General features: G+C 34.2%; 1 protein-coding gene across 7 annotated transcripts in view; it reads left to right on the top strand.

The window, feature by feature from the left end:
* Nucleotides 1-14,665, top strand: part of NBEA (neurobeachin) — a 513,742-nt gene that overhangs the window by 141,783 nt on the left and 357,294 nt on the right. For all 7 annotated transcript variants that reach the window (XM_087756962.1, XM_087756961.1, XM_087756957.1 and 4 more), the window contains exons 11-13: nt 3,886-3,994; nt 6,423-6,575; nt 7,352-7,520. In XM_087756962.1, coding sequence (XP_087613088.1) covers nt 3,886-3,994; nt 6,423-6,575; nt 7,352-7,520 — 431 coding nt within the window. The remainder of the gene's footprint in view (nt 1-3,885; nt 3,995-6,422; nt 6,576-7,351; nt 7,521-14,665) is intronic.

Here is a 14,665-nt window from a genome sequence, read left to right as displayed (position 1 = left end):
AGGGGAGTTGAAAATAGGCAAGAATGGAGAGAAATTTTGTATGGCAGTGCACAGAATTTTGCAAGTTTAATGTGAGCCCTGCAGCAATCCGATGCATTTTAGTTACTGGTAAGTTTGTTAAATTCTGTTTGAAAAATTGTTCATCTTAGAAGACAGTCTTATAATCAATATTATTTCCCCTGTGTCAACAGCAACCTTTTTAAAAGCATAATTTTGGCAACCTGGTTCTGCTGATAAAAATTTTTATATTTCATATCTTCAGGTTTAATTTATTTTCAGCTGCCAAGATGACTACATAAATTGACTATCCTTTGAAATATGTTAAAAGTTCTGGATACAGTCCTCTAAATTAGGCAGTCAGTTCTGTAGAAGACTAAGTTCTTAGAATGCAATATTGAGGAGAAAAGATCCATTATGTCAGTATGAATTTTTTTATACACACACATACACACACTCTTAAATGTTTGCTTGAGGTCTGAACATGTGGGGAAAGAGAAGTTTTGAAGAGGATGGGAAAGCTTATCTGAGAATTGTTAACTGTTGGGTCTTTTCAGGCAGATTGAATGCTCTCTAGCACAAAGTATCTAAGAGAGAGACCATAACATGTATAAACAGTGTTTTGTGCAACAGATGTTAGTGCAGTTTCATTCCCTCCTTCCTCCTCAAAAAAAGAAGTTTCATCTGAAACAAGTGTAAGCAATATTTCTGGAAAAAAATCAGACTAAGCATGTAATCTGTTTTCTGCCTATCTCTGATCATCATCTTCAGGTAGTAATAGCTTCAGTACTATATGTGCAGTGAGAATTTAAAAACACTTCAATTTTGATTTTACAGTTCTTCTATCAGTTAAAATATTAAAGATCTTTTAATTATTTCATTTCCTGCATAATGATGTTGACAAACTGCTAGTTACATTTAATTACAGTGCTAATTTTCATCAATACTGTGGTCCTATATAGTATTCACCTCAAACTTCATTGTGCCTCTATGTGACTGCCAGGTGGTTCTCCTTAACTGCTGTTTTTTCTGGTACTTGGAATATTTATGTTCTTGAAGGTGTGAGGTGTAATGATGCGTTCATGTGTGCTGTCCCAAGATTTGAATTCCTATATACTACATCAACTCTATTATTTATGGTGGCAATCTTGGATAATGCAGAAGGATTAGAAGCTAGAGCTACAGCTTGCAGACATGAGCTGACTCTGCAGAGCTGTCTTGTGGTGTTCTTATGTGACTGGTTCAATAGATGTTAAAAGCCATTTTGGACTTAGGAAAAGACATAGCTCATTCACAAAAGTATTGGCTGAATTAACATGTTTTCCTGGAACTAGAAACATTGGCATCACTTTGCAGCGACAGCTAAGGTAGCTCTTTGCAGAGCTAATGTGGACAGGCAGGATTAATCAGTTCAGCCATACCCTGCATAAAGATGGTTAATATCTAAAAAGTGATATTTGGGCTCTATCTGCATCTGAATTAATAGACTTTGTTGATTCAGTCTTTCTTGCATAGAACAAGCTTGTATGTTTCTGTGTCTGTGGCATGGTTAAATATTAACTGGCCACTGATTATTTCTGAGTTGACTGGTGTGTTTTATGTGCACTTAACAAGGAGAAAAGAGAGAAAAATCTTTATTGTTAAGGTGTCAGTGTGTCTTATAACTTGTATTCGGAGTCCTGTCAGAATTTCTAACAATGGCATCGAGACTGTATTAATATAAGAATAACTCCAGCCCATGAGTTTACATCTAAGTTCATAGAATGGACAAACGAACTGCAGTACAAAGAAAAGGGCTTTTGATAAATCACTTATAGAAGTGGAAGTAGAACCTTTTAAACTTAAGTCTGGTGTCATGTTCATGGTACGACAACCTTTTAAATCCATTTTAAGAATATTTTTGGGTTTTTGATATAATATTAGTAGTATTTATTATTATAATTTAGGTCCTAATCCTGCAAAGATGTATGCTGTTTCTTAACTTTATGCATAATGAGTTGTCCTCCTAAGTCATAAGGTTACTCATAAAGGATGATAGTAATGATGATTTCATCTATATGGAATCTTCTTTGACCTATTCATTTTTTTTTAAAAAAAAGTTTCTAAATCTAAATCTTCAACCCTTTACATGAGCTTCTTATGGATTGTCATGTAGTAAAAATGATGAGTATCTTATTTTAGATGACAAATACAATAGCAACTTTCAGTCGGGGTACAAAAAAATTATGCATATAACCTGGTTTGAAATTGATGTGACAGCTTGACAGGCTGTTTTGATAAAAGCTTTGGAGTACTGCAAATGGATATTATCTGTGTTCTTTTACCGCTAACACTCTGTGGAGCATTCTGTATGTGATTTTAGACGGATTATTGTGACCATTCAACAATGAAGCAAGACAAGGCACTATTTCATGTTCACAGCATGTACTTTGCCTACACCGTGTACTTTTTGGATGGCAGCCTTGCTCACCCAATAGAATAAATCTTGGTTTCCTCAGCACATTGATTATTTTTTGGTGCTGGCATGGATTAACCAATCTCAACATTTATTTCGAAGTAAAAGATTGTATTTGGAGAGCAAGCCAACCTTTAGCTGACTACATACTGTAAGTAAAGTTGAAATTTATAAAACACAGGTTGAACATTTCCTTTAATTCACTTTTTCATAGCTGCAAAAGCCACAGTTTTCACCTTTGCCTGTGCCCATCACCTGTGTGAAAACCTTCATGGTTGCAGATATTTGTCAGTACAACTAGGAATTGTTATAGCTATTTTATTTTTAGAAAATGAATAATGACTTTATGTATGCATTGTATATGCAGTACAATGCATTCCATCATCTACCTTTTTGATATATTTGAAAAATAATTTTAAATATTTCCTGCCAGATTTTTTTCTTCCTTTCTCCCTTTCCTCTGGGTTTTTCAGCAACAGATGAGTGGATTTTTGTTTCCCTCTCACCACCCAAGAGTCAACTGTGATTTTTCTCCCACAGTGCATTGATATGTCATCTGTTTCTGCTGTTGGTTTTCATAACATAGTTTCACTTTCTTGCCAAGTCTGTCCCCTGAAGTCTTTCATATCTCTTCTGTTTCTAAACAGTAACCTTTTCTGAACACTTTTTTTCCCCTCCCTGTGCTTTCTGAACACCTCACTCACAGATACTGCTGGGATGGGCAGCTGGGTGATTTGCTTGTGGCCTCTGGAGTCTCTCTGTGCTTTCCTAACTGGATGAAAGTGATTCTCAGCCTTTATTTTGTCAGGCCTAGATATTATTCTCATGTTTGTTCTGGAGAAAGTATGAAGGAAACTCTTCACCCTGCTGTTGTTCCACTGTGGTTTGTGGTGGGCAGCATTGCCCAGGTGCATGTTCAGCCATTTTATGCCTCATTTCTGTGGTAGTAGTGACTCAAGAAATTGAAAGTGTGGAATGATGATATATCTAGTAGCTGCAAATTTTGCTGTTTAGCATAGTTAGTCTGGATGGTAAAATGGTTGACACAGCCCCTGCCTGCATCATTCTAGCACTGTCAGCTGGATCCCACTCATCATCTCCTGCCTCTTCCAACTGCAAAACCTTTGGCTAGAACCGCAAGTTGCAGGGCTGGATATTCAAAACTTAGGATAGTCCTGGTCAAAACAGAAGAGCTGACAAAATGATTTTACACTTCTATTTGAACATGAGCCCCCACTCCTACCGTTGTAATATGTGAACAATCATTGGAAAAATTTGTCAGAAAAAAGTAAGATTTGTATTCTTTCAAGGAATTGTTCACCACTTTAAGCCTGTTTCTGTTCACTTAATAGCTGGTGAATATTGAGAATGTAACAGATGATTGATTTTTCTACATTTGTATTCTGAAAAAAATGCTTGTTCTTTACATGCAGTGCTACCCTATTGGCTTTCTTGGTTGAGCTTCTTAAGAGTTCAGTAGCCATGCAAGAACAAATGCTTGGTGGAAAAGGCTTTCTAGTCATTGGCTACCTCCTTGAAAAGGTATGTTTGGAGGGCTTTTTTATCTTTGTTCTTAGTATTTCTACTGTCATTGCGGTATTTTCAATCACTTAGCTCAAAGGACTTGTGGAATAAAATATATTTGTGGTATGAGATATTTTTGATTTGTAATACTTATAAGCTGTCTACAGGAGTCTTTTCGTCATCCCTGTCCTCTTAGATGCCAATATTCAAAGAATCAATTTTCTGGAGTTGATCCTGTTTGTCTAATTTATGCTTTTACTTTAGATTTGTTTGTGAATCACTTTAATGTATTTTCATTTGTGTTTTCCCACTCTCTACCCCCCAAACTCTTGTCCAGGAAAGTTCTCTTGTTCCCAGTTTGTACAAGCGTATCACAGACATGTCATAATTTAGGTTTAAATTTCTTTACTTCTGTATGTTAATATAAATTAAATCCTCTGTGGCTCAGTTCTGAAATTGTTGAAATAGCTGCTCTGTGTTTTGAAGAAGAAAAACTGTAAAATAATTTCATTTCTGAAAGAAACAGTTGCAAGGGCCGTTCCCTTTACTTGCTTGTTTTCAGACATGATGAGCAGTTATCACAAAACTGAGGTTCAGTTCAGATGCTTGTCTGAGGAACAGTACCTTCCTCCTGGCCCAAGGCCCTCATGTTACTGTGATTTAATAATCTGAAAACAAACTACTGTACTAAAATAGTAATACTCTTATGGTTGAATCTCATGGCTCTGACCTTCTTGAATGTCTGCTACTGTATTTTTCATTAGCGTGAGGTCAGTATAACAATAATTTGAGAAGAAGTTATGACCAGAGCTTTGTGTTGTCTGATGGTGAAATTAAATAACAATAATCTTACCTTTAAAAAATGTACTGAATTTTGACGAAGAATGATAAATAATTTCTCTCATTCCATTCCCTATGTTACTTTCAGCTAGGGAAATACGTTCTCATAGTAGAAAGACTTTACCATCACTGACGTAATACCTAAAACCAGATTATTTTCTATGCTTCTATGTTTTCTGTACTAAGCAAGTGTGATTTAGAATGTCGAGGAACTAGTCTAAGGTGGTTTTTTTTCCAATGGTAGGTTTTCTTGTGACATAACCAGAATGAATTTAAAAAGCTATTAGCTCCAGTTCTGTAAGTTATATACAGGCAGGCTAGTGAGCCCTCATGGAGTCCCTTTCTCTTGAATAGAGCACTATGGTTTATGCACATTGAATACATCGATTTAGAATGTTGTACATGAAATTAAAAAAAAAAAGTTTGTGTACTATTCTAATTAACACCTGCTACAATCAATAAACTCAGCATATGTGAATATTTAAAGGATTTTGATTGATTTCTGTCACAACATAATTTTTACAGCATATGACTTTTTCTGGGTTTTTTATGCTATATTCTCCTTAGCTGTAGTTTTTCAAAAGGATGTATTTTATTTTTTTCAGTATATGCTTATATTCAGTTGGCACACATGGCAGGAAAAAATCCTTTTGTTTCCTATCCAGGCTCAATTTTATTATTTGTAAATTATCTGTTGTTCATTCGCATGTAATCAAATACTTCAGAGAGCACAGAAAGCTTGAACTTCAAAATAACATTTTTGTTCTTATTAGTTGCAGATTATTTATTGTGAATTGTGATGTACAAGCCAAAGGAAACTCAGCATCCAGGCTGAACTTGTATTACTGACAAATGGACTTCTAAAAATAACTTCACTTCTAAAAATAAAAATCTGCATGTTCCCAGACTGTACTTACAGCATTAAAAATAATTCGAACATTTTTAGGGAAGGCAAGGGGAAGGATGTTTAGTGGTTTTTCCTATTGGTTCCTTTTGTTAACTCAGTGTATGAAGAAGTTTGTCAAAGTCTGCATGCCGTGTTACTGCATAGGAGCAGCTCTCAACGGTGATTTTATAGCATATGCTATGAAACTGAAGGACTCTCTTGAAATTTGAGGAAACCTTGAACCCAAATCCTTCAAATACCTAGTTATGTTTAAGAAACAAAAGCAAGTCTACCAGTGATGTGTGTTTACATACTGAGAAACCTAATTTCAGTAGGACACACAATTAACTGAAAAAGAGTTAAGGACTTCAGACAAAGTTCTCAAGGCACTGTGCTGTAAAATGTAGAATCCTGACTGGATTATAATAAAAAAAAAAAAAAAAGAAAAAAAAAAAGAAAAAGGATTTAACCTCAGTTATTGATTAATATTTTTAACCTGTTAAATGTAGCCATTAGAAAGACTGTGAATATTATTAGAAAGTATAAGTTGCTGATTTTTTTTTTTTACTTTCCTTTCATATTCAATGACATAAAAACATACGAGGTTGCATGTATTTAGTAAAGATGAGTCTGGTTAAAATATCACTTCATATTTCTGCTGTAAGTATATTAAGGAAGAAGGTTTTTCTTTCTTTGTTCTTTCTGATTATTTTTCCCCAGTCATCTAGAGTTCATATAACCAGAGCAGTTCTGGAACAATTTTTGTCATTTGCGAAATATTTGGATGGATTGTCTCATGGAGCACCTCTACTGAAGCAATTATGTGATCACATCCTTTTTAATCCTGCTATCTGGATACATACCCCTGCAAAGGTAATTGTACACCTGAATGATGTTATAACTCTCCTACAATTATTCTTTTGTACCATGGTACTTAGGTTTTTAATTTTTTCATTTTAAAACATGGCCATAACAAAGTTTTTTTAGATAATATATATCCTGCTATACCCTGCTTAACTATATTCTCTCTTCTATAGTGTCTTTCATAAGTTTCTAAAAGCAGTTACATTCTTGCCTAAGATTCTGGCTAACTCTATCAAAAGACTGTTTCTAGAAACCCAGTGCCTTTTTCAGTGGCTGCATTACATTGTTTTCCTAAAGATTAAGCACAACAGTATGTATTTTTAATTGTAAGCAAAAGGTAAGATATCTTTTTTACACATTCGCATAAACTTTCATTTTAATTTAAATTATGTATTTTGTTTTTATGAAAACTATAAAAAGTTATTGTTCATCTCTGGTGATAATGAATTAGTTGTTTTCCTAAATAATCACAGTTGAGGAATGAGGACCAAAGTGAAAAGTGGCATGGTCCTGAAATCTGGTAAAATATATTTTTAGTATAAAAAGCCAAAATAGAAAAGAAACCAGTACATTTATCATGACATAAATCATAGAATCATAGAAAATTTAGATTGGAAGGGACCTCTAGAGGTCATTCCAGGTGTCAGTCCAGTCTCTGCCTTAAATTGTTTGTAATTATTTTTTAATTTTTTATATCATATCCAAAGTAAATCCTAAAAACCCTACAAATTAAGGTTATTAATATATAACTTAAATTTTATGTGGAAAACTATTTCATTCTTCAGGTGCAGTTGTCTTTGTATACCTACTTGTCAGCTGAATTCATTGGAACTGCTACAATCTATAACACTATACGCAGAGTAGGAACAGTACTGCAGTTAATGCACACACTGAAATACTACTACTGGGTGGTTAATCCTGCTGATAGCAGTGGCATTGCTCCTAAAGGATTAGGTAAGTACAATGCATAAGAAAGAAAAAATAAGCATTTTTTGTATAGGAAGATTTGTGATGTAAATGTGTGAAAGCTCCTTGGATAGTTAGACAAGGAGGTAAGTAGATGGCAATAATCGGTACCAGGGATCAACAGTAGAAGGATTATGCAAGTACTTTTGGTGTATCATACACTTCTGATGATAATTCCGTATGTTTGTATGTATTCCCAGAAGATTCCAACTCTGGTCTTCACTCCTATGGCATGTACTTATGTGGGCATTCTTTAGAAAACATACTGAAATCACGCATTTTCATTCTTCTGTACGAGAAAGGAAATGTTAAATGTATCTCATATGCCAAAGAAAGCTTTGTGGGCTTTGAATGATTGGTAATGTTACATGACCTTGAAAACAGAGTGGAAACTTCTGGTTCTCGCTGCTGAGATCTCTGAAGCTGTATTTTGAGTTTAATAATATTTTTGTCTCTGCCCTTATAAAATAGAGATTGATTTAACTTCATTTTCGTCATGCACTTAGCTTAGCTCAGGAAACATTGAAGGACAGCAGCAACAAAATACAATAATACATACTGGCTAAATGCTGCATGTAACACGTGTATATTAACCAGAGCATCAAATCATTCTAATCCTATACACTCCAGTTGTAATGTCATTACATTTATGTGACTACTTGTGTAAAGCAGGGAGGATTTGGCTGAAAGTCTCTTAAAAATTAATTGATATAGAGGAACTTATTAGTTGTCTTTATACTGTAACTATTACTGTCAGAGGAACTTATTAATTGTCTTTATACTGTAACTATTACTGTCATGCTGAGAAATTGGATGTTTTAGTGCTGTCACATATCCAAATATTTAAGAACGTGACATATATAACATATAAGTTATTGGACAATTCTTTATTTGTAAGTGAGCCGTATGCATAGGTGTTTTCTTCAATATTTTTTTTAATAAATAAAAATTGAAGGAACAATTCTTATCCTAGATTGGGTATCCTAATAGGCAGTGAAGTTGTAACTTGTTGAGGCTCACAGAAAGAGCTGCTGTTGGAGCTGGGACCTCATTTATAGTTCTCTCATAGTATAATATTAAACGAATGATATTGTTCATAAAATTATTAAAATTTGCTTTAAAAATACCTAACAAAAGCACACTGTGTTTCTGTTCTCCGTTCATTTGAATGAAAAGTCTGTAATATCAGATTATGAAAATTAGCTGTGGTGGTTACTTAATTAGCATGAAATTTTTGTTGGTGATAAAATATATGTTACCTACAATGAAAGTGTCTCCATCTGAGCTAGATGTCTGTTGATTATAGTCAGTGGAATGCAGGAGTCAGTTGCCTGAATATGGGTTTCTACCATCACTTTAGTCTCTATGGGGCATCCCACCTGCCCTTCAGAAGGATGCAGGTGTCCTGTGCATCCTGCATCAAATCTGCTTGTTCTGTGAAGATATTTTGGATATCTTACGGTATGCCAAATCACACTGATAAGTATGTTTGGGAAGCTGTGTCCTCCCTCTATTTGACAGAGCCTTGAAAACTGTTTAGTTTGAAAGGTAGCTGCTTTCTAGACTCCATAGGCTATATTGATTAGATTGTCATTGGCTTCAGTGGAGGGTTAGAACCTGGTCTCACCACAGATGTCTGAAATTAGGGTGAGCTGAATCCTACCCTGGGACTGACTTTATCCAGCTTCATTCTTTCAGAACTCTGCTCTATTGAAGGTTACACTGTTGTGCTGCACAAGTACAGTTTTACCATCAGACAAGCTAACCATACTTGAGCTCAGTGAGGAATTAGGATAGTAAAAACTCAGCTAATCAGCTTATAATATGTACATTGTATTTGTGACTGTTGAATGACCAGCTCTTTGGGAGGTAAAGTTTCCAACTGTCAACCATATTTACACCTAGAGACCTGGAAAATTGCTCAACAGGTTTGAGACTGTAAGTTTGATAGTATTGTCTACTTGTTATTGCTGCAATTCTTTTTTGTTTTTGTTTCTGTTTTTTTTGGGGGGAGGTGGTCTTTTTAATTAAAGAATTCCTGTACTTCTGTGTCATGATACTAGTACCTAACAATACTTTGAAAATTAATTGCATATTACTAACTTCCCTCTGGCTAGGCTTGCTCTTTTGTGGAAACAGTACGACATTTCTTCTGTAGGAGGTGTGGCTTGTTTTTTATCTTGCCCAGATCTGCCTCTCTGCAGTTAGCTGTATTTTTGGAGTATTTGTATGTGTAATGCCAGTGGAATAGCTAGAAAAAAATATATAATGTAGTCATCAAAATCTGAACAGAAGGCATGGGGTACACAAGGACACAAAATTAGGAATGAGAAATGAATCAGTTAACTCTAAATTAGGATACATATGGCTGGTTTACTTCCCTATCTTTTCTTTCATTCTTACCTGTTTTAAGGATATAGTACATTCTCTCCTCATTTGTGTCAATTCCAGACAATATTCTGTTTTTCTCAGGAAGGCAACCAGGTAGGTCCCTGAGAGGTAATCAGGTTGTTTGGTGTAGCAGTATGACAACAGAAATCACAATTACTAAGGCCTTCATACAGTAGTTGGGAAGGCGTTTGATAAACTGTGAGGCAATGTACATTTTCAAAATACATATTATTATCCACTATATCTGAATTTTCTCCTTTTTATTCTTTACTTACATTTCTAGATAAACTTGATGGTTTTAAGGTTAATCTCAACTTTCTTCCTTGTTCCTTATCCTCTTCCTTCCTCCCTATTGCTTAGACTGCAGAAAGTCCCATATAATTGATAAAACTATAAGTATTTTGTACTACTCCCGTTCCTGTCTGTAAAAATAGCTTTCCTTGTGTTGAGTTGAAGAATGTCGGCTTATCAGGGAGGAAGATCAGTGACATAGCAATGGATATGCAAATCCGGCATAACTATGGAATTTTCTCCATGCAAATCAGTACTAGGACTTTTTTTTCTACTGTTGCATGGGTAGCCTCTGCTTCTGACTAATACAGCTGTAATAACTGTGCTGATTTGCAAGCAAATGACTGTGAAAATAGAATAATTCCTGAGGTGATGGGTTGCTAAATTCAATTTCATATTAACTTAATTTCATATTAGTTTTTTATCAAATTCACATTAATTACTTTCAATTGATAAAATTCCTGAAAACTTTTCAAAATGTTTAATCACCTGGATATTACATCGCTTTTCTTCACCGGATGCTTTTTCTTTTAATATTAAGTGCAATCTGCCAATGTGATATGCAGGTCTGGCTGATTCAGGTTTTTAGTCTTAGAATACTATAAGTAGCTGTAGTTAATAAGCTTAATGCTTTTTTCTTTCCACCTCTGTTTTCAGCAACTTGTAACTTCACCAATCCAAATATTTCAAAAAAGTTAACTCTTCCAGGATTTTGGTTTTGTGTTGATTTTTATTAGCCTGCATACAGCCACTACTGCCACATGTAGCCAGCAAGTTTATCAGCTGTTAAAATGTAGGATAATGTGTAAGAAGTAGTTTGTAAAAGTAAGAAACTTACACTGTAAAAATACAATTATGTAAATGTCAGAGTTGCTGCATTTTAAGTAGCGTTTGATATTTCAAAATGAAAGAACAGGACCCATTGTCAATGAGCAGTAATTTTACCGTAAGAAACAGAAAAATGTCATAATGCAAGAAAATGGCATATGATATTCCCCTATCAGAGGCAACTGAAACCCTAAGCTAACTTGACATCAAACTTTTAAGATCTGAAGAAGACTTTAATGGAAATCTTGCCAATATCCAAAATTTGACTGAATGTGTTATAGTGCCTTCAAATAATTTGCTGTCATAGTAGAAAGTAAGCTTATTCATAAAGACATTATAGTAGTGTGATGCTTTCTTGTCTTCTAGGCATATCGGTTTTTATGCAGAGATACTGAAACACTTTTTAATATTAGTAGTTTGATTTGCTATTACTTGCAGACAGTTACACCGGTTCAAGGGTTTATTGCCTTCCCCTGTCTTAATAAAGCACAAAGTGGGTGAGTTTTCTATACTGACAGTTCAGTATACCTTGTTTAAATGCAAAGTAGCTCAATATTGAAGCTTCCCATTTGGCTAATGCTGTTTTCTTAAAAAATAAAAGTTTCCCCCTTGCTTCCCGTGGTATTGAGCTTATAAAATAGGAGGTGTAAATGGTTTGAATTATTTTAAAGGTTCAAATATTTATTTCAGATTTGGTTTTGTATCTTCTTTTTCATTATTGCTTTCCTGTTTCAAACTGGTATTTCTTCTTTGATTCAGTATACTAAATTTGCATTGGTTTGTTTCCTTCTGAAGTATTAGAAACACTTTTTCAAAATGTATGCTTATCAGCTTGCTTGATAATTATTCTTAGTAGGTTTTTCATTTTAGATATAGATCTACATAGTGCAGGCAAGTTTTCTGTTTAAAATTATGAGTTTTACTTTCTTTTTTGTATTGTGTTTGTGGTTTTTTTAAATTAAATTACCAGTTATGAGTAGGTGGCAGGGCAAAAGTGACTTGAGTTTTATTAAGACCATTAAAAGTAAACTTGTGAAATAATTCTCATGTCAGAAAGAGCAGAAAAACTCAAACCAGTTTCCACAGGAAAGAATCCCTAAACTTTATTTTATTTTACTTTACATTTTAGACTTGAACTATGGTTATAGCTATTCTCTTGATTTGCCACGTGCATGCCTTTAACATTTTGTTAAATCATACAGAATACGATGTGAAGGTGGGAGAAGATCATCCCTGTTGCCCAACAGTTGCAGCATCTAAAGACACAGTGAAGCAGGCAATTGAGTAAAAATTATTTAATATTATATAACTTCCTCCATAATTATTTCCTTTTGTGGATTTGGGGAATGAATAAGAGGATAAGTGGAGAGAGATTTAACTCTTTATCTTGCTATGGTAGATGGTGCATTTCAATGATAATACTTCAAGCTGCCAGAGACATCTTAATGTTATGTTACCAGTCTTTGTTCTTTGATGTTTCGTCTTTTCAAAACATATACTAGAGTGATATTTAAAGAAAAGCCAAACTGTGAGTGTCTTTCAGAAGGGGCAAAGCACATGTATTTTTATTATCAAAGCAACAGAGAAAAATGTAAACACACTTTTTTATTTTCATCTTTGGATGTCTACTAACTGTTGGATAGTTTAATTTCTTTATTAACCTTTTTAAAAAAAAGTAAAACATTTATACACTTTAAAAAAAATTCTCCATGTTGCTGAATTAATTTGATGTACAATTTCTGTAAATTTAAACGAGAACTTATTAGAGCCCACCAGGATATTTATGCCTTGAAAAACCTTCATTGGAATTACATACCAACTGCATGGCATTCTCTGAAAATACTGATGGACCAACAGTGGTGCAGTAATGAGAAAGCATAAAATGAATGCAGTAACAGAAAAATAAAGTAAATATTGTAGAGTTTTTTTCCGTAAGAAAAAATAGCTCAGGATACTCAGTGTTAACAACTCTCAGAAATGTATTGTGCTAAATTGTAATTTTGGACTCTGTTGCGGAGCATCGCTATGAAATACTTGCAACTTCATTGTTGTATGAGAGAAATGTGCATTTAAGTTTCAGGCTACTGAGCAGCATAGTTCATTATTGAGCCATTAGCCAAGCATTTCTTTTTCTCTACTAGTGTTTCCTATGTGCTTGCCTCCTGCTAGAGAATGCATGGTTGTTAATGTCCATGTTAACTCATGTTAAACAGAGTTTTCAAGAACATTTTTAATGTCCCACATTTTTGAACATGAGCTAGAAAAGTGGGAATTATGAAAATTATTATAAGGAGAAAGTATAGTTTTTCTTTTTGTGCACAGAAAAAGTTGCACAGAGTTATTTCAAGGACTGGGTTAGAGTTGAACTCAGTTCTCATTAGCTTTGCAAGAGTAAGATAAAAAGCAGGTCCTTCTGTGATCCACGTAACGTGATGTTATTTATGCATACATGGAGATCAGATTCTGCTATCTGTGATGTGTTTTATTAATTTAAGGAGTAGAAAAATCATGCTTTTTACACATAAAAAAGCCAGATGGGAGCATGTTGCGTTTGGTTGCTTGTAGAACTGATAACACAATGTTTTATTTCCAAAGACAGGATTAGAAATCATTATTTTTGTTATTCAAAGCTCCCAATCAGTATTTTACACCGGTACGATTGTACTTTACTCTGTGAATATGTTTACTTATTCCCTCTTAATTAGTTCTGTTTTATGCCCCTATAATTGCTCTCTGCTGCAAGGATGAATTAGATAATTTTTTTAAATTTATTTTTGTCTAGATAAAGCTGGCTGACTCTCATTATGAGTGTATATTAAAAAAAAATCTGATGCAAATCATGTGCTATCTGCAATAAATACATACATAAAGAATCTAAAAGCAGGAAATTATTTAGTGACTCATCCTGGTGTGGGATAAGGGAGACATTCTTTCTCTTTGCCAATTAACAAGAATGTTGCTGTTTTGTACTAGGGACTTATGGTTGCTGTATGAGATCTTAAAAGGATTATCTTTGTTGTTGTTTTGGTTTGCGTTTGGATGTAGTCTTTAGCAGTGCTGTTTATCAGTTTCTGAGTGATGGTGACACTGAATTGTCTATATCCAGTGATGGGCACAAAGATTAATAGACAGTAAAGAAAACTACTTTTCAATGTTTCAGTTGAAAAACAAGGTCCACTTGTCTCTCTTTACCTTGGTATATGTGTGTATAAAGTATATTTTTTAATTATAGCAGAAATTATACCATTGGTAAATGGTGCAGTTTTTAAAAAATAAATCTTCAACTAGTAATGAAGGTCTTCAACTAGTAATGAAGCCAAAAAATGTGATGAGATAACAATTATAGTGGCAAATCCATTTGATGAAGCTTTACAACTTCCCAGATTATTTCAATTCAATCTGTATCAGATAACTTTTGCATTGCTATTGCTGCAGTCCTTTCTTCCACTATTTGTAGCTGTCTCTGGTTACATAGCCTCCAGTTTCTCCAGCCTCTTATTTTTCACTACCAGTCCTCTTTTTAATTTTTCAAACTAATAAAGTCTTTTGGTCAGAGGCTGTCCCCTTTTTCTGATTCTAATGCAGTGAAGCTTCAAGACAGAACCAAAATACAAGGAATAAAT

Source organism: Nipponia nippon, unplaced genomic scaffold (genome assembly GCF_047370975.1).
Source record: "Nipponia nippon isolate SJK-2023a ecotype South Korea unplaced genomic scaffold, ASM4737097v1 scaffold_2, whole genome shotgun sequence".
In the NCBI taxonomy this organism is placed as follows: Eukaryota; Metazoa; Chordata; class Aves; order Pelecaniformes; family Threskiornithidae; genus Nipponia; species Nipponia nippon.
Note: the sequence above shows the minus strand (reverse complement) of the source record. Positions and strands in the feature narration are given on the sequence as shown.